General features: G+C 41.6%; 1 protein-coding gene and 1 long non-coding RNA gene across 3 annotated transcripts; one reads left to right on the forward strand and one right to left on the reverse strand.

The window, feature by feature from the left end:
• The first annotated feature begins 4,431 nt into the window (after positions 1–4,431).
• LOC139383682 (uncharacterized) lies at positions 4,432–8,291 on the forward strand. The gene is made up of 3 exons (XR_011628766.1): positions 4,432–5,526; positions 5,629–5,687; positions 6,155–8,291. It is a non-coding gene; the product is annotated as an uncharacterized lncRNA (long non-coding RNA).
• A 2,468-nt stretch (positions 8,292–10,759) lies between these two features.
• LOC139384073 (uncharacterized) lies at positions 10,760–24,009 on the reverse strand. 2 transcript variants are annotated; one of them, XM_071128707.1, is made up of 8 exons: positions 23,967–24,009; positions 23,792–23,865; positions 22,268–22,409; positions 15,675–15,741; positions 15,323–15,392; positions 15,099–15,212; positions 14,697–14,786; positions 10,760–14,578 (listed from the first exon to the last, which is right to left on the reverse strand). In XM_071128707.1, the coding sequence occupies exons 3-8, from the start codon at positions 22,399–22,401 to the stop codon at positions 13,257–13,259; spliced, it is 1,797 nt and encodes a 598-aa protein (XP_070984808.1). In that variant the 5' UTR covers positions 22,402–22,409; positions 23,792–23,865; positions 23,967–24,009; the 3' UTR covers positions 10,760–13,256. The 2 variants fall into 2 exon arrangements, with proteins under 2 accessions (XP_070984808.1, XP_070984809.1); XM_071128708.1 differs by having other exon boundaries at positions 11,871–14,578; positions 22,268–22,406.
• Between the last annotated feature and the right edge of the window lie 269 nt (positions 24,010–24,278).

Raw genomic sequence — 24,278 nt, forward strand, 5'->3', positions numbered from 1 at the left:
CGAGATACTGTTGTGAAGAAGTTTAAAGCCGGATTTGGATACAAAAATATTTCCCAAGCTTTAAACATCCCAAGGAGCACTGTGCAAGCGATAATATTTAAATGGAAGGAGTATCAGACCACTGCAAATCTACCAAGACCTGGCCGTCCCTCTAAACTTTCAGCTCATACAAGGAGAAGACTGATCAGAGATGCAGCCAAGAGGCCCATGATCACTCTGGATGAACTGCAGAGATCTACAGCTGAGGTGGGAGACTCTGTCCATAGGACAACAATCAGTCGTATATTGCACAAATCTGGCCTTTATGGAAGAGTGGCAAGAAGAAAACCATTTCTTAAAGATATCCATAAAAAGTGTCGTTTAAAGTTTGCCACAAGCCACCTGGGAGACACACCAAACATGTGGAAGAAGGTGCTCTGGTCAGATGAAACCAAAATTGAACTTTTTGGCAACAATGCAAAACGTTATGTTTGGCGTAAAAGCAACACAGCTCATCACCCTGAACACGCCATGCCCACTGTCAAACATGGTGGTGGCAGCATCATGGTTTGGGCCTGCTTTTCTTCAGCAGGGACAGGGAAGATGGTTAAAATTGATGGGAAGATGGATGGAGCCAAATACAGGACCATTCTGGAAGAAAACCTGATGGAGTGTGCAAAAGACCTGAGACTGGGACGGAGATTTGTCTTCCAACAAGACAATGATCCAAAACATAAAGCAAAATCTACAATGGAATGGTTCAAAAATAAACATATCCAGGTGTTAGAATGGCCAAGTCAAAGTCCAGACCTGAATCCAATCGAGAATCTGTGGAAAGAACTGAAAACTGCTGTTCACAAATGCTCTCCATCAAACCTCACTGAGCTCGAGCTGTTTTGCAAGGAGGAATGGGAAAAAAAATTCAGTCTCTCGATGTGCAAAACTGATAGAGACATACCCCAAGCGACTTACAGCTGTAATCGCAGCAAAAGGTGGCGCTACAAAGTATTAACTTAAGGGGGCTGAATAATTTTGCACGCCCAATTTTTCAGTTTTTGATAAAAAAGTTTGAAATATCCAATAAATGTCGTTCCACTTCATGATTGTGTCCCACTTGTTGTTGATTCTTCACAAAAAAATACAGTTTTATATCTTTATGTTTGAAGCCTGAAATGTGGCAAAAGGTCGCAAAGTTCAAGGGGGCCGAATACTTTCGCAAGGCACTGTATAGTGTATGTAATGTGTTTCACTGTGGGGTTTGTCTGTGTACCTGAGCTGTTTATGGCCCGCCCAACTCACTACTCTGGACAGTTCTGATTTAGAATATGTGGTCAACTACAAATATCTAGATGTCTGGTTAGACTGTAAACTCTCCTTCCAGACTCACATTAAGCGTCTCCAATCCAAAGTTAAATCTAGAATCGGCTTCCTATTTTTTAACAAATCCTGCTTCACTCATGCTGCCAAACATATCCTCGTAAAACTGACTATCCTACCGATCCTTGTCATTTGCAAAATAGCCTGCAACACTCTACTCAGCAAATTGGATGCAGTCTATCACCGTGCCATCCGTTTTCTCACCAAATAGATTGTGTCATCCATATACTACCCACCACTGCGAAATGTATGCTCTTGTTGGCTGGTCCTCGCTACATATTCGTCGCCAAACCCACTGGCTCCAGGTCATCTATAAGTCTTTGTTAGGTAAAGCTCTGCCTTATCACAGCTCACTGGTCACCATAGCAACACCCACCGATAGCATGCAGTTATATTTCACTGGTGTCGTGGAAAATTGTAAGATTATAATATAATGCTTGTATTGCATTATAATGGTTGTTTTATTCGACAGAATAGAGTATTGTGTGTGTGTTCCACTGAGGATGGGCCTCTATGAGATAGCACTGACAGGAGAGATTTACGATTTCTTTGGGTGATAAAACCTAAAGAGCATTCCAGATAACATGAGGTAATGTTTTTGTGCTATGAAGTACCAGGAATGAGATTAGAACCTCGTCTGAGGGACCAAACTGAACGATAATTTATAGCGAATGTTATCTGGCTAAGGGATACTCCTCTCTCTCAAGTAAAAGTATTTCTTTGTGAACTGTTCCTAAGATCTGTGGTTCGTCATGTAGGTTGAGAGTATCTTGGCTGTAAAAGATATTTGTACTTTTCTGATGTCACTTTCAATGGTTTATTAGAGATGGTGCATCATTGAAAGTCAAAATGCTATTGCAAAGCTCTTATTATTATTAAAAATGTAGTTAAAGTATAACTCTGACTGGTGTGTGAAGTTTGTAACTCTCCTCATTTGGTAAAGCAAAAATAAGCCACCACACTGGTCATCCCCAAAGCCAACACCTCCTTTGGCTGCCTTTCCTTCCAGTTCTCTGCTGTCAATGACTGGAACGAATTGCAAAAATCACTGAAGTTGGAGACTTATATCTCCCTCACTAAATTTAAGTGTCAGCTATCAGAGCAGTTTACCAATTGCTGCCGCTGTACACAGCCCATCTGTAAATAGGCCATCCAGCCAACTACCTACCTCATCCCCATATTTGTTTATCTGCTCTTTTGCACACCAGTATTTCTACTTGCACATCCTCATCTGCACATACATTGTAATTACTTTGCCACTATTTGTCTATTTATTGCCTCACCTCCTTACTTCATTTGCACCCACTGTATACAGATTTTTGTATTGTATTATTGACTGTACGTTTGTTTATCCCATGTCTAACTCTGTGTTGTTGTTTTTGTTGCACTGCTTTGCTTTATCTTGGCCAGGTCGCAATTGTTGGTTAAATAAAGGTGAAATAAAATTTTAAAATTTTTTAAAAACTCTACTAGTGTCTCCATGTAGGGGTTATTTCTGTCCAGAGTAGAGTAGAGGAAAACCTCAGTTATGTAGCTGGTCTGTTCTCTGGATGCCACAGCTGCAGAAGTGACTCCCCTCTCTCTCTTGTCTGGAAGCTGTTGAGCTGAGATCCAGATGTTCTCAACCCTTCTGGGACATGCGAATGTAACAGTGAATAACAGAGAGGGGTCTGCTCAGGAACACAAACACAGCTAGAAAAGAACATTCAATGATATACAGTAGGAGGAATGTTAGATAGGGGACCATATGAATCCTCTCTGTGACATTCCAGGACGGGTGCAAGGTCTGGAAAGGATACTGTTTTATGTCACACTTGTGATAATGCATCTATGTTCTTTAACTTTCTCATGTGAAGAAAACGCCCAACATTTTCTTTATTGGATTCCAAACAGATGAGAACCCAGCAAAAGGCCTCTAGGCCAGGTGTCTTTGACTTGGTAGCTCTCCAGCATGAGCAGGTGGCATAGTCTGGAGAGAGATAAATAGAGGGAAAGGGAGAGAGAAAAAACAATCCATATAATGACTTATGGAGGAGATAGAAGAGAGAGAGAGCGAGAGAGAGAGAGAGAGAGAGAGAGAGAGAGAGAGAGAGAGAGAGAGAAAGAGAGTACTCCAAACAATGACGTATGGAGTAGAGAGAAGAGAGAGAGAGAAAGAGAGAGAGAGAGAGAGCACTCCAAACAATGACTTATGGAGGAGAGAGAAGAGAGAGAGACAGAGAGAGAGAGAGAGAGTGAGAGTGAGAGAGAGAGCACTCCAAACAATGACTTATGGAGGAGAGAGAAGAGAGAGAGAGAGAAAGAGAGAGAGAGAGAGCACTCCAAACAATGACTTATGGAGGAGAGAAGAGAGAGAAAACAACTTCAAACAATGACTTGTGGAGGAGAGAGAGAGAGAGAGAGAGAGAGAGAACAACTCCAAACAATGACTTATTGAAGAATCTCCGGGAAGCCCGTTATGTTGGAATGGAATGCCCCTCTCTTGTGTGGCTCAGCACTGGACCTATAATCACTCACTATAGGGTCTCTGAGTCTCTTATACACACTACTGATCTGTGCCGGAGCCTCACATCCTTTGTGTACTGTCCTCCCTTGCCTCAATAAAACATATTAGTCTAACACAGACAGGTAATGCTGCTGTCAAGACATGGCCAATATATATATCAAACTAATTGCTCCATTCCTTTTGTTACTAATCATCCCCATTTTATTGTGCTCCGAGTTAGGAAAAGAGTCAGGACCACTGGTGGGTAGCATCATTTGGCTATAGCTTCCTCTTAGCTAATGCCTTTCAGTTACATGGACTTTTCTCATGTCACGTTTTCCACTGCAACTCATTTGATTTTTCATTTGAAGTTTTGGAATAAAACAATCAATTGCTTCAGAATTGTTGGCTATTCATGTTTATAAGCCAATTTAGAGGTGAGGTTATCAACTTCGCTGTAGGTCTGTGTTGGCTACTTAGAAAAGTTGAAAAAAAGATTTAAAAGGAGGTGTTTTATCCAACTGGAATTTTCTCACTGTGCGGTTTCTTATTTGTCCTCTATAAAACGTGATGGAGAGGGAGGAGTTTTCAGTCTCCTCGCCATAGGATTGTGAGCGGTTGTTATTGAGCATCTCGGTCCAGTCCAGCTGTTCTCATCCGGACACCCATGAGACTCAGGCAGGCACCGTAAAAGCTTTACAGTGGGCTAGAAGGCTATCTACAGAACTTCTGATGGTGACGACTCTCGGCGATGCAATTGTAGGATTGTAAACAGTGGGCTTTTAGACAGTGTCCTTAAATGGATGGAGACGTCATGGACCTCTCGGTACACAATAACATTTGGAAAGTTTCACAAAATGCCCTCTCGGTACTCAGAGGACTCTAATCTAGGCGGCAATTCTGCCACACATTTTTAGATTTCGATTTTTTAAATGATTCCATTGTGCCACAGAGAGAATGACTGCTTTCAGCCCGTGCATAAATTAGCCTAATTATTGTACGAGCTACTGCGTGGAGACAAGTTAATGTTTCACTTCTGAGTTCTTAGATTTCTTGGTGGGGGGGCAACGCGAACTGGAAATGGGAGCGTGCCTTTGCTGTGCCTTGTAAATTTTTACAGCCTGGTGCCAAGGGACAACAACAACAACATGGGTAGCGGTAGTAGTCGAGGAAAGAAGGTTGCTCCTGCCAGTGTCAACGTGATAAACTCATTCAGAAGAGATGACAACACAGTCCACGTTTTGAAAGAGGAAAGACACTTGTTCAAACCATTGAAAATAACAAAACCTACGAATTTAAGTCAGTCACGAAATAGAGCGCAACAAGACTGCCACAGTGAAGGACACGATTCTGAATTTTCCGTAGAGGATGATGACATTGATGTGGGACTGAATCGAGTTCTACAGGAATATGACAATCGGGAATTGCGTTCCAAGAGGAAAACGTATCAAACGAAACCTTTCATAAGGTCTAATACATATGGGTTATGTTATTCCAGTCGAGTCCACAATGAAAGCGTTTTCAATTCAACCCCTCACTGGCAGAGTTCTGAATTGTCGGAGGGGCCTGCGGCATGTTGTCCAGATAACGGTTCTGTTGGAGTCAAGGACAAGAAAGGCATCCCGGTCTTCAACCAGTTTTGCAAAAATACACAGATTCAGTTCTCAAGCAGAACTCAGGAAAATGTAAGAATGGTATGGGTAACATATTAAAACATTTGTATTTTTTAAGTTATCTGCAAACTATATATTGTTTTCTGCCAACTCTATTGTCAAAACTCTTAACAGGACTTGTTGACAACGGGGTCAGCTTGTGTGGAGTCAGTGCCTCGAGCAGAAACAGACTCGTAAGTAGCCTATCCTGCTCTTTCATAAATTATTCATTTTTAGCTCAGTGTCGCACACACGATTTCTGTAGTAACTGAAGATCGGGCAAGATCAAATTCACCTTGAGCATATCAAAATACCAAGCCATTGTGCTTTGGGCTGATCAGATTAGTTTTCCTCGTCTGCAAACAACTTGGAAACAAACAGGTGTTTTATTGTGGCTAATTTATTTATATTATTTAAAACATGGAAATATGCTGAAAATAAAGACTGTAATAACATATCTAATTGTAATTTGGAATAATTTGGAAATAGACCGTGGCTATATATATATTGCCTCTATGGCTCACTGACTGAGCCCATTTGCGCATCAGAATTTGGTCCACAGTTTCATTCAAGCTATTTCTTCAGGCTATGTCTGAAACCCCCTCTGCCAGTTATTTTATTGTTCTTACAATTATTGACATATCTATCGGTTCCTCCCCAGAGTCCTGGACGATGGCAATGGTCCCTCTCTCTCCATGCCTGTCATTCTGTATGATGGATCAGAAGTGGACCTGATGGAGACCATAGAGAGAGAGTTTAGTTGACCTCACAGGAGAGACTAAAATAGCAGGATAACTTTTCAACCAAATATTTGTTTTTTTGAATGAATGGTGAAGGTGCATAATGATGGAGGAATTCAGATATGATGCTATTGTTTTAGCACTACCCACCATTTTTTTTAAGTAACTGGCCAGTGTTTCCAGATTTATATGAAATAGGACCTATAATTAACTACATTATGAATTTAATAATTTTCCTGTTAAAAAGCAGTTTTTCTGTGTTGAAATGGTGTGGGTGTACTCCAACAACAGAATGGTGTGGGCGTACTCTAACAACAGAATGGTGTGGGCATACTCCAACAACAGAATGGTGTGGGCGTACTCCAACAACAGAATGGTGTGGGCATACTCCAACAACAGAATGGTGTGGGCATACTCCAACAACAGAATGGTGTGGGCGTACTCCAACAACAGAATGGTGTGGGCGTACTCCAACAACAGAATGGTGTGGGCGTACTCTAACAACAGAATGGTGTGGGCGTACTCCAACAACAGAATGGTGTGGGCGTACTCTAACAACAGAATGGTGTGGGCGTACTCCAACAACAGAATGGTGTGGGCGTACTCCAACAACAGAATGATGTGGGCGTACTCCAACAACAGAATGGTGTGGGCGTACTCCAACAACAGAATTGTGTGGGCATATACCATTCATTAAAAATGTTAAGGTGAGTAGACTGCTGATTGCCCAGCTGACATCTTCCTGTATGAGGAAATAGCACAAAAAAAAATAGACGGTCTGTTTGAGGTGGGGGGTTTTTTCCAATTTATGCTTTGGCCAAAAATAAGAGTATAGAATGAGTCAACGACATTTCAGTTAAGAGAATATTAACTTTTAAAAGTGAGATTTACACAGGATAGTTACTTTAAACTAAGATACGTGACATGGTTCAATGTGCCAATAAATCAGCACAATCTACTTTTCAGTTTTTTCCAATTGCCGCCATCTTGGAGCTAAAATCGGGATCAAGTTTACTGTGCTAAAGCAGATACAAAAAGAGTAATAGAGAGCATTATACAATATAGCAAACTCTTTATGCATGTCCGCTATTGATCAAATCAAATTGTATTTTTCTCATGTTTCGTAAAAACAACAATGCAGAGAGAAAAATAGAAAAAGAAAAATATATATAACACAAGGAATAAATACACAATGAGTGATGATGACTTGGCTATATACACGCGGTACCAGTACCGAGTCGATGTGCAGCGGTACGAGGTAATTGAGGTAGATATGTACAGTTCATATAGGTAGGGTCAGTGTTTTATTCGAGACTGAGTCAAGACCGAGACCAGAAAAATGACCAATTCAAGACCATGATTGTAATTGTGTAAAATCGCCACCATAATACAAGTTAAAAATGTCCAGTACTTCTCTGTTCATATTTCAGAAGAACATATGGATTCTTTAGACCAGGGATTCGTAAACTTCTTCAGCCTGGGACCCAAATGAGAATTTCTGTGTTTTCCTGGGACCCAACCTTACGAAAACATGCCCCCTTTTGGGAGTCCTAAGTGAGGGGGGGGCCTTTAGTGGCCTTTAGTGGCCTTTTTCTTGACTGCATAGAGACAAAATAAATAAAGTTAATTTCCAGCAATTCTACACATTCGGCAATTGGGAGAGAAAATGCTGCAGTGTTAAAGCACGTGTTCTGCAAGTCTGAACATTTTGCCATGAGAGGGAGAGAGCATTTATCATTTTTATAATACATTTCATGCAATTCTACTCATTTTGCCATGGGGCAGAGATAAGAAAATTGCATTTTTAAAGCTAATTTCCTGCAATTCTACACATTGGGCCATGACTTATGCCTTGTTAATATGATATCTGAGTGAGAGTGACTAACAAAATCAATGTGGGCCCCCAGTAGGTCAGGGCCCATGGGCACATGCCCTGCTTGTCCGGTCGGTATTCGTCCATGATAACTACAAGTTTAGATAGCTGGCTAAAGAAACTTACCAATCGAAAATCTGTTAGCTGAGATGGCTAGTTGAGTGACAAACATAAAAAGAGAAAAACTGCTGGTGCACAACCAAATTTGTGTATTCTACTATTCTACATGAAATATGTGGTCCTTTATAGCTCAGTTGGTAGAGCATGGGGCTTGTAAGGGTAGGCGGTTCGATTTCTGGGACCACCCATAGATAAAATGTATGCACCCATGACTGTGAGTCACTTTGGATAAAAGCTTCTGCTAAATGGCATATTTTCTAACTCTCAACAGTAATTTGAGACCCTGACTAAGTTGCTAATAAAAAAAACACATCTGCAACCCATACTTTAACAAAGGCTGCTTTAGACATTCAGAATGGTGAAAAAATGCCTGCTGAGTGCAAATAGGGAGCCACTCTACAAATGATCACTAACCCAAACAGATCTATAATAGATAAAAATACCATTTCCTCCGGTCTCCCCTTACTAATAGTGAGGACGCAACTTTAAATAATTCCCCCCACTCTTCCCTAACAGCGTATTAAGGAAGTTCTGACAAGCGCTACAAAGTTTGCGGATATTTTTCAACAAAAGTTAAGGACAGTAAGTAGGAAGCCCTGGTTTCGATAGGTGATAAGATATTGTCATAAAAGGGGTGTGGATATTTGGCCTGGCAAAGGGGCTTTATGCGCTGACTGAATGGGAGCCGAACATCTGAAGGTTTTACTCGGCTGGTCTCAGCAGGTCTCAGGAAGAAATTACAAGTCCTCATTGTCCGAGACCAAGTCAAGACCGAATAAATAAGTATCGGACACAGAGACTAGATGAAGAGACTTGGTCTTGAGTACTGGGGCGGCAGGGTAGCCTAGTGGTTAGAACGTTGGGCTAGTAACTGGAAGGTTGCAAGTTCAAATCCCCGAGCTGACAATCTGTTGTTCTACCGATCCACCAAGTCTGGAACCAAGTCTGAACAGCTTCTACCTCCAAGCTATGGCTTGGTGGATCGGTAAGTGCAAACCAGATGGGATGGTGTACCGCTTGCCGTGCGGTAGCAGAGAGAACATTTTTAGGGCCTTCCTTTGACACCGCCTGGTATAGAGGTCCTGAAAGGCAGGGAGCTCGGCCTCAGTGATGTACATACGCATTGCTCTCTGTAGCACTTTGCGGTCACATGCCAAACAGTTGCCATACCAAGTGGTGATGCAGCCAATCAAGATGCTCTTAATGGTGTAGCTGTGGAATTTTTAGAGGGTCTGAGGGCCCATACCAAATATTTTCAGTCTCCTGAGATCGAAGAGGCATTGTCGTGCCTTCTTCGCGACTGTTGGTGTGAACCATGTTAATTAATTCTTTAGTGATGTGGGCACAGAGGAACTTTAAGATCTTGATTAGTGCCATATTGACACATATCTATCTCTCTCTATATATATATATACTGTACCAGTAAAAAGTTTGGACACACCTAATCATTCAAAGGTTTTTCTTTAATTGTACTATTTTCTACATTGTAGAATAATAGTGAAGACATCAAACTATGTAATAACACATATGGAATCATGTAGTAAAAGTGTGCAGCCCTCCATCACTCTCCTTCTTGGTCAAATAGCCCTTACACAGCCTGGAGGTGTGTTTTGGGTCATTGTCCTGTTGATAAACAAATGATAGTCCCACTAAGCGCAAACCAGATGGGATGGCGTATCGCTGCAGAATGCTGCGGTAGCCATGATGGTTGTGTGCCTTGAATTCTAAATAAATCACAGACAATATCACCAGCAAAGCACCCCCACACCTCCTCCTCCATGCTTCACGATGGGAACCACATGCTGAGATCATCCGTTTACCTACTCCACGTCTCACAAAGACACAGCGGTTGGAAACCAAAAAAAATTACATTTGGACACATCAGAACAAATGACACATTTCCACCATTCTAATGTGCATTGCTCATGTTTCTTGGCCCAAGCAAGTCTCTTCTTATTATTGGTGTCCTTAAGTAGTGGTTTCTTTGCAGCAATTCGACCATGAAGGCTGGATTCACACAGTCTCTGAACAGTTGATGTTGAGATGTGTCTCTTACTTGAACTCTGTGAAGCATTTATTTGGGCTGCAATCTGAGGTGCACTCTAATGAACTTATTCTCTGCAGAAGAGGTAACTGGTTCTTCCTTTCCTGTGGCGGTCCTCATGAAAGCCAGTTTAATCAAAGCGCTTGATGGTTTTTGCGACTGCACTTGAAGAAAGTTGTTGACATTTTCCAGATTGGCTGACCTTCATGTCTTAAAGTAATGATGGACTGTCATTTCTCTTTGCTTATTTGAGCTGTTCTTGCCATAATATGTACTTGGTCTTTTATCAAATAGGGCTGACAGAGCTGATTGGCTCAAACGCATTAAGAAGGAAAGAAATTCCACAAATTAACTTTTAACAAAGCACACCTGTTAATTGAAATGCATTCCAGGTGACTACCTCATGAAGCTGGTTGAGAGAATTCCAAGAGTGTGCAAAGCTGTCATCAAGGCAAAGGGTGGCTACTTTGAAGAATCTCAATTATAACATTTATTTTTGATTTGTTTTAACACTTTTTTGGTTACTACAAGATTCCATGTGTTATTTCAAAGTGTTGATGTTTTCAATATTATTCTACAATTTAGAAAATACCAAAAATAAAGAAAAGCCCTTGAATGAGTAGATGTGTGCAAACTTTTGACTGGTACTGTATATATATAAATTAATTAAATACTGCATTTGCAGCACGATGCAGGGCTACAGACACCAACCAATCTAATAAACTATTAATTATCTCCATGGATATGTCTGTCAATGTGTAATAGACAGAATCATCCAGTGGTCTATTCCAATGTGGGATTCAACATTGTGTCAGCGCACAAAATTGCTGCAGAAACAATTCGGTCTTACAAAACATTTGGCATTGAGCAATGTCCTTGTAGTTTTGTAGTCTTAATGTTGCGAATTTAAAAGTCTGGCATTCTCTGGATTTAAGGTGCTTTCAAAACAACTGGGAACTCGGAAACAAACAAGGCTGAATCATGATAACGTCATTGATCTTCAAGTCGTAGCTTCAGAAAGAGGCCGGATTTACAATTCTGAGTTGGATGACCGTTCAAAATGTATTTTCCCAGTCGGAGCTAATTTATTCTCAATTTCCCAGTTGTCTAGAGTAAAACAGCTCAAAGACTTCACTTATTTCAACAAGGCTTATGGGCATGCTATAATACTTGAGCAAAAGGCATATTTTTCTCTCAATGCCTACTTTTAAAAAGGTATGTGCTAGGGATGTGTATTTAAGTTTCATTTCCTGACCACAGTCCTAGCGGTGTCCCCACCCTTCCTCAGAAGGAATGCACAGTATTCAGCAGGGTTTTAGAGGGGCTGAATGTGGCACATTCTTTGGCATCTAACTTTCCACTGAGAGAGAGAAATCCAGTAAGAGATAGTGAGTTGTACTTCCCCACTGTGGTGAAAAAAATTAATTGCATCTGCACACAGAAGCACTTCCACAATATTTTGAATTGGAATTCTGATATGTTTAAATTGTAGTAATGAATGAGGTACAGATTTCAATGTGGTATTGTAATAGGGTATTTCATCTGTCCTCTTGTAATTTCATTCTGCTCAGCCTATATGCTCTAATAATGACAATAGACATTTTACAACACTGAATTTATATTTGTTTTATATTGTTCATAAATTCTAAATGATTGGTTTTACCCCTCGCCTGTAAAGCTTTGAATAAATAAATGGAAATGCCTACTTGCCCACTATTTACTAAAACTACATACTGTGTACTAATATTACAACATACTATTTACAATGTACTGTTTAGTAGAAATGTATGCAGTAAGCAACAAATATCAACATACCACTCAGCCATACTGAAAAGGTGTCATCGAATGCTCAAACGCACTTGTTCCCTGCTATTTGTACATTTCTGTAGCGCGTGTCCCCTATTCTGATTATCACCTGTTGTCAAATATTTGGGTGAAAAGACAATTATCTTCCACAATCATGTGCAGCAAATTCATAGAGATAGTTAGAGGACACAACATTGTATCTGTCCCATTATGGCACCATTGAGGCATCTCCATTTTAAAGTAGTACATTTTAGTACAGTTGGTAAACAAACTGAAAGGTTGCATACTGCCATCCGGAGTGTGTTGTCTGAACAGGTATAAAGCCAAGGTTGGTGATTTACTGCCACAACAGTTATGGAACGTTTGCGCACAAGTATAATTAATTGGCTGATCCATCCTTGGACCTGGATGGAATTATGATATATATATCCCACCCAGTTAACTACTTCAAAATGGTGAAAGTCCTCAATGCCCATGATAAAACAAGTTTTTGGCCACTGGAGTCCTCTGTCATTCTCTACGTGCAAATTCTAATTGATTTAAAGCCAAAATTAGTATGACATCCTTGCACTTAAATCATACTACATTTTCGAAATGACAAATAATATAACACATTTTTGCATACCCAAAAAGCCTTCTATTTAAGTATGGGTATTCGGACACGCCCATAATGTTGTCCCTTTACTTTGTTGATATACGTTAATTATTTATTAAGAATGCACCACTATTGTCATTAAAGTATAATGTTTGTAATTCCAGAGAGGGAAAGAGTCTTAAGTGGACCCTTTTTAATGAATCTCAAAGAAACTAGTAACGCAATGGTTTATTACTGCGTAATTGCCACTTCACCCTGTAATGTGTTAGTAAATACAAACATAAAGCCTACTCTGGAACATGTTAGGTGACCCAGTTCTACTCTGGGCTTAGGGTCCTTCCTTATGGAATATGTAGCATAGCATTGTACAGTTTAATGCTAAGCTAATGAAAGGACTGGAAATAGTGTGAAGGATAGGACAGTGAGATACCTGTCTCATGTGAGATCGTTTAAGCTGTGGACTGGGTACAACCCTTATCTTCATCATCTGAGTCATGTTACATCTAGAAATGACACAGCTGAGTCTATATAAATATAATTGATGACGTAACACACATTTGAAGTCTTATGAGATATTCACGATGATCATCCCTCCATCTCTCCACTTCTCTCTGGTAATGGAGGTGAAAATCCCTCCGGTTCCTCATTCTCCGATGGAAGCACAGGGGGTGGGGTGGTACTTTTACTAAGCTTCCTTCTCACTCTAGCGTACATTGGATTCCACCCCCTGTCACAGAAACCCTCCTCTACCAATGAGAGAGGGCTTGTAAGGTCAAGCCCTTCTGGCTCTGTGACTGTGGTTGTTATTGGCTCATCGTCAGGCAGTGTGGTTGCACTCAATTTATGGACAAGTTCAGCTATGGTTTCATACTCAGGGGTTATCAGATCCCCTGGCTCTGTGACTGTGGTTGTGATAGGGTCATCATCAGGCAGTGTGGTTGCACTCAAATCCTGGACCAGTTCAGCTATAGTCTCGTAGCCGGGGCTTGCCAGGTCCACTGGCTCAGTGACTGTGGTTGTGTCATTGTCAGAATGTGTGGTGGATTTATTGACCAGTTCAGCTATGGTTTGAGAGCTTGCTGTTGCCAGGTCCACTTCCACAGAGTGTTCATTAGGATTGGGCTCCCCAATGATCTCATAGGTATGCTGGGGTCCGACATAGAGAGAAAGCCCCTGGTTCTGGCCCTCACCCTCCACATTAACCTCTACTTCAAGCTGAGGGTTAAAGCTGGAGCTGAACTCCGCAGGGGCCTTCAGGAGGTCAATGTCGTTCATGGTGGGGAATTCCACAGGTGCAAGGCTGTCCACGATGGGGACATCTATGATGGGAGCATCCAGCTCCAGGGTGTAAAGAATATTTACGATTGGAGGATCTGGAGTTCCAAGGTCATTGATGACAGGGATGTCCACAGGTTCAAGGCTGTTTACAATGAGGGCGTCCAGCACCAGTGTGTCAAGACTGTTGATGACTGGGGCATCCAGGTTCTCTAAGCCAACTGGAGCATTCAGGATATCAAGGTCATTAATGACAGTGGCATCCGCATGTTCAACAGGTTCAAGGCTGCTCACGATGGGTGCATCCACGATTGGGGCTTGCAGAGGTTCAAGGCTGTTCACAATGGTGACATCCATGATGGGGAGATCCACGATGGGGGCTTCCACAGGTTCAAAATTGCTCACGATGGGGACAACCAGAGGTTCAAGGATGGGGACAGCAACAGGGTTAAAGCTGCTCATTATGGGGACATCAACAGGTTCAAAGCTGCTCACGATGGTGGCATCTAGGGTGTCCTCTGAATAGACAGGTGGGAATAAAGATTCAAGGGGGGTGTCGACTTCCACTATGGCAACGGGGGCTGGGATAAAGTGGAGCTCAGGTGTGAAGTTCAGGACATCACTCAGGTCACCTACAAAGTGAGAGAAGTAATAAATAATTGAGAAGTTTCACTTAACCTGAAGCTTGGCCAAAGAGATTGAGCCCCATTAGTTTGAGGAAATGCACATGGATGATTTGTGATAGCCTACCAATGTCGACGGTTGTGGGAGGCGAAGGAGATATAACCGTCATGGCCAGGGGGGTTCTGTTGGCAATCTGCAAGGCACTTGGAGAATCACCTGCAGGGCATCAAAACACACCTGTTAAACACACCCACTACACTTGTGCTGTGTCCCAATAATATGACTTTTTCTAAAAAAATAAATAAAAAAAAATCACTTGTTCTACTTCCCACAAATCTAATAGCATTGGATTGGTGGAGGCAAGGGAGTTTATATCAATATTCCTTACGCCAGTAATTTCCTTTCAAGTCAGTGAAGGGAAGTGAACATATTGGGAAGTAGGAGAGATTGGGATGCAACCAGACACATGTAAGAAATAGGGAGGGAGAGGAACTTAGAGAGTGAAAAAGAGATTGGTGAAGGTAGCACCTTGATCAGGTGCCTCCCTGTGGCTCCTCCAGGGTTTCAACCAGGTGACATCCTGATCAGCAGGAGGCTGCTCTGGGACTCCAATGACACTGTCCTCAGGTCTGGGACTGAAATCTAACCAAGGAGGAGATGAAAACCGAACACACATCGTAAAACAACCAGTTCTCCTCTCTGCTCGTTGTAATTAGATAACTGAAAAAAAGTAGAACAGTTGGGTTTCCCACCACTCTCATCTTTTCTGATGTCATTGATCATTGGGTTCTCCCTGGCGGCCAGGGCATCCTCTAGCTTCACCTGTCAATCATATATCATCATCATCAGCAAATGACATCACAGCTATACTGGGTTCAGAATAACCCATCTCTCACCAATGGTCTCTAGACAAAGTACTCACAAAAGGATTCCATCCATTGCATCCCTCCCGTTGCCCCCTTTTGTCCCTTCTACTCATTCCTTGCTTCCTCCGCATCTCCCTACCTCCAATCTAACCGACTTCTGAGCGCCTACCCCCACCCCAAGTGTAACCCTGGACAGGACATAGCGGTCATCATTGTTGTTGCCTGGCCCATCTCTCACCACTCTGACCAGCTGTGACTGGGTTCTGTCCACCTCCTCACCACCATCCCGGAGTGTAAAGGAATGCCTGTGGAACAACACAAACTAGAGATTCAGAACTTGTACAAGAGCTATCTACCAATGCTTTCAGTATGCTTAGCCAGCAGCATACCACCCTTCATCCCAGTGCTGGCCTGCCTCTGAAGGTAGGCAGGGTCAGTCCCTGGATGGAGGACCAGATGCTACTGGAAGTTGTGTTGGAGGACCAGTAGGAGGCACTATCCCCTCTAGTCTAAGAAGATCCCAATGCCCCAGGGTAGCGAAGGGGACATTGCACATTCATCTTTGGGATGGGATGTTAAACGTGTCCCCTAACTCTGTGGTCATTAAAATTCTCATGGCACGTGTCGCACGAGTAGGGTTGTTAACCTCGGTGTTCTGGCAAAATTCCCAACCTGGTCGCATTTCCATAATAGCCACCTAATAATCCTACTCATTACTAATTGGCATAGATCACTCCTCACCTCTCCACCATATTAACTGATGTGTGGTGAGCATTCTGCTTCTACTAAGCTACACACACAGCATCTGGAAAGTATAGACCCCTTGACATTTTATTACATTACAGTCTTATTCTAAAATGGATTAAAAAAATATGTAAAAATCCTCAGCACACACGCCATAATGACAACCTTTTTTTGCTTTAAGAATTGTTTGCCAATGTATTAAAAATATTACATTTACATAAGTATTCAGACCCTTTACTCTGAACTTTGTTGAAGCACCTTTGGCAGCGATTACAGCCTCAAGTCTTCTTAGGTATGATGCTATAAGCTTGGCACACCGGTATTTGGAGAGTTTCTCCCATTCTTCTCCGCAGATCCTCTCAATCTCTGTCAGGCTGGATGGGAAGCGTCGATGCACAGCCATTTTCAGGCCTCTCCAGAGATGTTCGATCGGGTTCAAGTCCAGGATCTGGCTGGGCCACTCAAAGACTTGTCCTGAAGCCACTCCTGCATTGTCTTGGCTGTGTGCTTAGGGTGGCTTCCGTCTGTTGGAAGGCGAACCTTTGCCCTAGTCTGAGGTCTTGATCAGGTTTTCATCCCAGATTTCTCTATATATTTTACTCCGTTCATTTTTCCCCTCGATCCTGACTAGTCTCCCGTCCCTGCCGCTGAACAACTTCCCCACAGCATGATGCTGCCCAACATTCTTCACTGTAAGGATGTGCCAGGTTTCCTCCAGACGTGACACTTGGCCTTCAGACCAGTGTTCAATCTTGTTTTCATCAGACTAGATCTGGTTTCTTATGGTCTGAGAGTCTTAATGTAATTTTGGCAAACTCCAAAATGGGCTGTGTGCCTTTTACTGAGGACTGGCTTCCGTCTGGTTACTCTACCATAAAGGCATGACTGGTGGAGTGCTGCAGAGATGGGAGAACCTTCCAGAAGGTCAACCATCTCCACAGAGGAACTCTAGAGCTCTGTCAGAGTGACCATCGAGTTCTTGGTCACCTTCCTGACCAAGGCCCTTCTCCCCCGATTGCTCGGTTTGGCCGGGGAGCCAGCTCTAGGAAGAGTCTTGGTGGTTCCAAACTTCTTCCATTTAAGAATGATGGAGGCCACTGTGTTGTTGGGGACCTTCAATGCTCCGGACATTTTTTGATACCCTTCCCCAGATCTGTGCCCCAACACAATCCAAAGAAATGAGCTCTGAATTCGAGGTACTTCTGTACCATTCTAACGTTCGGTGGTTATCCCGGGGACAGGTGCTAAATCGTGTTTTTGCCGTGCGTGTGGAATTAGCCCTGTTTTTGCAAGAGCACCAACATTGTCATGCAGATTGCTTCAAAAATTCTGAGTTCATTCTCATTTTAGCGTACATGGCTGATATTGGCGCAGCTCTCAATCAAAAGATGCAGGGCGGTGGAGTCAACATCATCGAAGCGGAGGAAAACCTGAAGGCTTTTCAAAAAAAGCTACCGTTATGGAAACGACGAACAGAGAATGATAACTTCGCAAACCTTCCCCTGCTGGATGACTGTGTAAGTAAGATCGAAGATGTATCTGGAATCGGAGACATTTCTGTACCCGCGGAACTGAAGCAAGCAATTGCCACGCACTTAGATGAGCTTGCAAAGTCTCGACGGATACTTCCCTACAAGAGAGTCATATCCAGCATGGGTGAGACAGCCGTTCATGTTTAGTGTTGAGACAGATGTCAATGATGAATACCTCGATGAAATCATTGAAATTCAGCAGAGCCAGGTTCAACAGCAACTCTTCAGAACAAGAACGCTTTCAACGTTTTGGTGTCAACAAATGGTAATGTACCCTGTTATTGCTAAGAAAGCTCTGGAGATTTTCATACCGTTTGTTACAACATATCTTTGCGAGCAATCCTTTGAGGATGCTGGACATAAAAACTAAGAAAAGGAACAGACTTTGTTGCGAAAATGACATGAGAGTGGCACTTGCCAAGGTGAAGCCGCGCATTTCTGAACTGCAACAGCAGACGTCACACTGATTTGCAGTAAATATTCATTATGTTTTTGTTTGTGTGAAAATCATGTTTTGAAGATTTTGTTCTTAGAACACAGTGATGTTGATGCACGGTTCATTTTGTGCACCAGTAAAATATATACCTGTTTTGAATTTGAAAAAAAATCACATTTTATTTTTCCAATTAAGAAGGGTTCGGTGAATGCGCATATGAAACTGGTGGGGTTCAGTACTTCCAACAAGGTTAAGAACCACTGGTCTAGTGCAAAGCAGAGTTGTGTGAGACTTCACAACATAGATGAAGGTTGGTTCTGTTTCAACCTGACAACATCTGGCACAAGTAACCATCAATACAGAGTGCTGCTGCACACGACCCAACCGTAATGTCTGTGGTACATTTGTGTTGACTTTGGATATCTCTATGGGGTCAGTTCGGGATAGTCAGTAAATTACACATGGGACAATATGTTAAAATTCCAAGCTCAAATGACTTAAAAACAAACCAACTAAATTGTATTAATTCATATACCAATATTGAAAGCATTTAATGAGGACTAAAAGGTGTGCAACTTGAACATTATGTCATTGTGTAATTTGACAGTCCCTTACTAGCCCCGAGACACCCACAAACCACACCCCAAAAAGGTACTTTTTTATTTTTAACTTGGCAAGTCAGTTAAGAACAAATTCTTATTTACAATGACGGCCTACCCGGGAACAGTGGGTTAACTGCCTTGTTCAAGGGCAGAACAACAGATCTTTACATTGTCAGCTCAGGGATTTGATCCAGCAACCTTTCGGTTACTGGCCCAATGCTCTAACCACTACTGTAGACTACAGTACCTGCCACCCCGAAACAAACTCCTGTTCGAATTCAGTCATGGCCTCTATAATTTGTTCATGAACCAAATCTAAACGACACCAAATCAGGAAGTGCAATTGCATTTGAAAAAAAAAGTTCAATGCAGTTGTTCTTAATATCAAATCATTTCTGGATAACAATTAAGTACCTTACAGTGATTGTTTTCAATTAAAAATGGAAATGAAAAACAAAAATACCTTCTTAGCAAATAGTAATTTCTCAAGCAAGAAGTTAGTCAGGAATGTCTGGGAGTGGTGCGAGTGGGGAGGGGAAAACTGAAAACTAGCTGTATCGGCAGAGGTTTCGATCTCTTTCTTATTGGTCTACCAACTCATTTACCACCTGGTGATGTCACTAGGCACACTAAAACAGGCTGAAATTCAGGTGGTCTCATTAAAACAGCTCTTACACTAAATGGGAATTATCATAATTTTCACAGTACTATTCCATCCTCAGTGTTGAAATATAAAAAACACAGGAAAATTACCTTGAAGACTGCACTGGGCCTTTAAGACTCCATAATGCTCAACAACTGTGGGAGGCATTGGAGTCAACATGGGCCAGCATCGCTGTGGAACGCTTGACACCTTGTAGAGTCCATGCCCCAACGAATTGAGGTTGTTCAAAAAGGGGGTGCAACTCAATATTAAGAAGGTGTTCCTAATTTTTTGTCCACTCAGTGTATTGTTGAACATAAAATACTCTACAGCAGTGGTCAAACTTTGAGTCAAGATTGCTTTTGCAGACAAAAAGCAAGTCTAACTTTAATAACAAAATAGATCAGTTGTTGTAGCACTTGCGAGGCACAGCTGAGCATAAAGCGAATTATTAAAATGTATGTTACGGGACTGATGGTACACTACATGACCAAAAGTATGTGGTCACCTGCCCGTCGAACATCTCATTCCAAAATCATGGGCATTCATATGAAGTTGGTCCCCCCTTTGCTGCTATAACAGCCTCCAGTCTTCTGGGAAGGCTTTCATCTAAAATGTTGGAACATTGGAAACAAGTCCACGCAGCATTCATCCACAAGAGCATTAGTGAGGTTGGGAACGGATGTTTGGCGATTAGGCCTGGCTTGCAGTCGGCATTCCAATTCATCCCAAAGGTGTTCAATGGGGTTGAGGTCAGGCCAGTCAAGTTCTTCCACACTAAACTCGACAAACCATTTCTGGATGGACTTCACTTTGTGCACGGGGGCATTCTCATGCTGAAACAGGAAAGTGCCTTCCCCAAACTGTTGCCACAAAGTTGGAAACACAGAATCGTCTAGAATGTCATTGTATACTGTAGCATTAAGATTTCCCTTCACTGGAACTAAGGGGCCTAGTCCAAACCACGTTTCCACTGCTCAAGAGTCCAATGGTGGTGAGCTTTACACCACCCATCCGACACTTGGCATTGCGTATAGTGATCTTAGGCTTGTGTGCGGCTGCTCGGCCATAGAAACCCATTTCATGAAGCTCCTGACGAACAGTTCTTGAGCTGACGATGCTTCCAGAGGCAGTTTGGAACTTAGTAGTGAGTGTTGCAAGTGAGGACAGACGATTTTTACAGGCTACATGCTTCAGCACTCGACGGTCCCATTCTGTGAGCTTGAGACCCACTTCGCAGCTGTTGCTCCTAGACATTTCCACTTCACAATAACAGCACTTACAGTTGACCGGGGCATCTCTGGCAGGGTAGCAATTTGACAAAATGACTTGTTGGAAAGGTGGCATCCTACGACAGTGCCACGTTGAAAGTCATTGAGCTTTTCAGCAAGGCCGATCTACTACCAATGCTTCCCTGTGGAGATTGCATGGCTGTGTGCTCAATGTTATACACCTTCCAGCAATGGGTGTGGCTAAAATAGCAAAATGCACTCATTTTAAGGGGTGTCCACATACTTTTGTACATATAGTGTAAGTACCTGTCGCTGATGATCATGGTGCTTTCAAGACAACTGGGAATTTGGAAAAAAATTACGTAAGTGAACTTCAGGTTGGAAAGAGCTCAAGAAAGATGCCAGAGTTTCCGAGTTGGATGACAGTTCAAAACAATGTTTCTCAGTTGTATTTAGTTTTTTTTCCCTCTGAGTTCCCAGGGATCTTGAACTCACTGAAGTTGGAAGTCTGAGATTTCTGAGTTCCCAGGTTGTTTTGAACAGCATTAGTCTCAGCAGTGAGGGAAGCAGAGGATCTGCCTCTCACGGTCCCACTCTCTCCTTCCTTTCCTCCAGCAAGGCTGACCAGAAAGAGGGGACAGTCTTCCACCTGATGGCGAATCTCTAGTCACACCACATCTGCCTCAGGAACAAATTCATGTTGTCCCTATGACCAGACAGAGGAAACTTTCACTCTATATAAAAATAGACAGGACTAGCTGCTAATAATAATAAAACCGCAGGGCTATCGGCTACTCATTCATTGCAGCTGCAGCGCAAGCAGAAGTAGAGAGAAGCTTGTTTTATGTTTTGTAGTAGTGTTGAATAAAAGCAGTGTTGACAGTGCTGAATAAAACTTAGACATGAACTCACTCAAAACAGCAGCTCTTTGCTGTATTCTTTGACAGTCTCTCTCTAGTCATGAAATCTATCATAGGCTAGTATCGAACTTTGCTGTGGCCGGGGTCATGGAGCTATAGGTAGTCACGGTGATAACTAAAAGTAGCAGAGATCACCCTCTGGAACTTTGATATGTAAAGTATATTATGCTCAACAATATATTGAAAAATTATTCAAATCCATTTATATTTTCAATATTCATGATTATATTATTTATATTGATAAATGCATGTAAGAAATGTGTTATTGAAATACTACTCATATTACAGAGCAAGCGGTAAAGCGTCATGTGACACCAACTTTATCTTTGTAGCACCTACAAATTAAACATAAGAGTTAAAGGAAGCCTGGATTAGGCCAAAATGTCATATATGCAGACTTTGATGAATTATTTCTCAATTATGCTTCTAGATACAAATGTCAAATACATGTCAACAATCCTGCCACCAAAGGACCCTTCTATGGATACAATTTAGTGAAAATCCCCAAAATCATGGTATTTTTTTGTTGGTATAGTTTCGTGGTGGGAAGGTGGAGTGTGAACTGTTGCACTGACACTATAAAAATCATGCATGGAATGCAGTGTTTGAAGGTATGTGTATTCTCTCGCCTACCATGTATGGTCATATACTCAGGAATCAAATGCTCTCTCTTATGCAACAAAATATGTTCCTTTAGAAATGCAAAATAGTTGATCACTGACCTTCTACAGTTAGTGCAGAGGGCGAGGATGATGGAGAGGAGGAGGAGGAGCAGAGAGAACATGACGAAATCTGAAGAGAATGACCCCAACCCTGGAGCTGCCCATGGCCCCATGACCTCTCTCACCTGCACCATGGCAACTGCTGTTTTAGGGGGACACGTTAGTGAGTGAGGTGGAGAGAAAGTGGGTAGGTGAATACATGCTTTCGTGTGCTTGGTTGACATACAAGCGTTTCATCTACTGAAATAAGTGTTTAGTTTGTGTATAGGTGAATTGATGATGTCAACATGTACTTATGGACACATTTATGCTTACATGATCAAAGAAAAGTTGTCAAAACACAGCAGAGTTCACATTTGTACACAGAGGATTTAGCCCCACCCTACCCATGTACAGTTTGCACATAATATTATTAAAGTCATGTTTAGAGTTCTTTGTATATTCACAATGTTGACTAAATTCTCAATGGGTGATTCCTTACAAAGGTATAGGACAAAAATACCATGTTTTGAGGATTTTCACAAAATGTAATCCAAGAATGGTCCATTGGATGAAGGATTGTTGACAGATCTAAAAGCATAATTAATAAATAATAAAAGTTGACATATTTCTGACATCTGGCCTTACCCAGGCTTCCTTTAAAACTCCATAACGGTTCACCTGTAGCTGCTACAAAGCAAAAATTGGTGTCATGTGAAGATCTACCTCTTGCTCTAACATGAGTAGTATTTTGATTTCAATTAAAATTTCCTTACAGTAAACATAATATATTTTTAAAAAGTTGGCTTATTTTTAATAAATTGGTGAACATAATATACTCTACAGGCATTTCAACATTCCGGATACAAATGTCAATTATATTTCCAAAGGAAAATGTAACAGACTTTTTTTGACCTAGTTTAGTAAGGAATCACCCTATTGTCATGCAAAACCCTCTCTGTCTGCACCCATATCTTTTAAGGAGGTGTTGGCTGCTTGCTTACGCACTTGAGGGTGAGAGGCCTGCTTAGCCCCTTACAGTAGATGGTAAGACACCAAAAACATTGCCACTATTTTAAACAAAATAGTGAGGGATTTATATTGCTGGCAGTAATTCAGCACCAATATTTAAAAAAATATATATTTTTTAAAATACAAATTAAAAGATGGGCCTAAAATAATAAACGTGCACATTAACAAAAATAAGGACAGGATTGAAAGATTCACTGCACAAACAAGAGGGCACTGAAGATTGCAGAGACAACAATACAGTCCTGTCACACATTATTAACTCCCGGACCACATCAAATACATCACTTACTGATGATTAAGTAAGAGTAGCTGCCTTTTCCAATCACTTACTGCACTTGCTCAATCAGTGATTATGATAGCAGCAAAAACAATGCCTGTAGGTAAATGCAGTGTGCAAATCATTCTAATCAAAGTAAAACAAATGGAAATGGTGATAAACACATGTTCATTATATACATGGCTTCTACAGATCGCTTGTAACAAAGCTACAGTATTTCATACAAAATAACTTACCTTGTGATTCACAGGGATAACCTTGACTGTTACAATCCAATCAAACGCATAACCCAAGGCCATCTGTCAACATCCTGTGTCCAATAGCAGAAAGAAAAATACGCAGTTATTAACATTCAGATCAAATCAACATCTGACAACTGATATCATTAAGATGGTTTATATTCTATACTACCATTCCAAGTGTGACCTAATGTCAGTTCCATTCTGTGTTCTCTGAAACACTTTCACCTGGTGGGAGGGGTCTCACTGCCACTGCCACTCAATGACCCATTGATTTGAGCCAATCAAAATGGGATGCTGTTCATTGAAACACATTTTTATAGGATGATATAAGCCAGTGATCATAAAAAGTAGGGCGCTTGTTTTACTCCTCGCTCTGTACCTGGGGTGTATTCTCTAGGAACAAAACAAAACCAAACAGAACCAAACAAAACAAAGGGAACAAAATGGGGAAGTACCTACATACATTTGTAAAATAGAAAGT

This window comes from Oncorhynchus clarkii, chromosome 25 (genome assembly GCF_045791955.1).
Source record: "Oncorhynchus clarkii lewisi isolate Uvic-CL-2024 chromosome 25, UVic_Ocla_1.0, whole genome shotgun sequence".
In the NCBI taxonomy this organism is placed as follows: domain Eukaryota; kingdom Metazoa; phylum Chordata; class Actinopteri; order Salmoniformes; family Salmonidae; genus Oncorhynchus; species Oncorhynchus clarkii.

Excerpts from the sequence above, each read along its gene's own strand:
- LOC139384073 (XM_071128707.1), bottom strand. The coding sequence starts at position 22,401 with ATGGTGCAGGTGAGAGAGGTCATGGGGCCATGGGCAGCTCCAGGGTTG. Across the intron at positions 15,213-15,322 it reads CATCAGAAAAGATGAGAGTG|ATTTCAGTCCCAGACCTGAG; the intron begins GTGGGAAACCCA and ends CTCCTTGGTTAG. Across the intron at positions 14,579-14,696 it reads TCCCACAACCGTCGACATTG|GTGACCTGAGTGATGTCCTG; the intron begins GTAGGCTATCAC and ends CTCACTTTGTAG.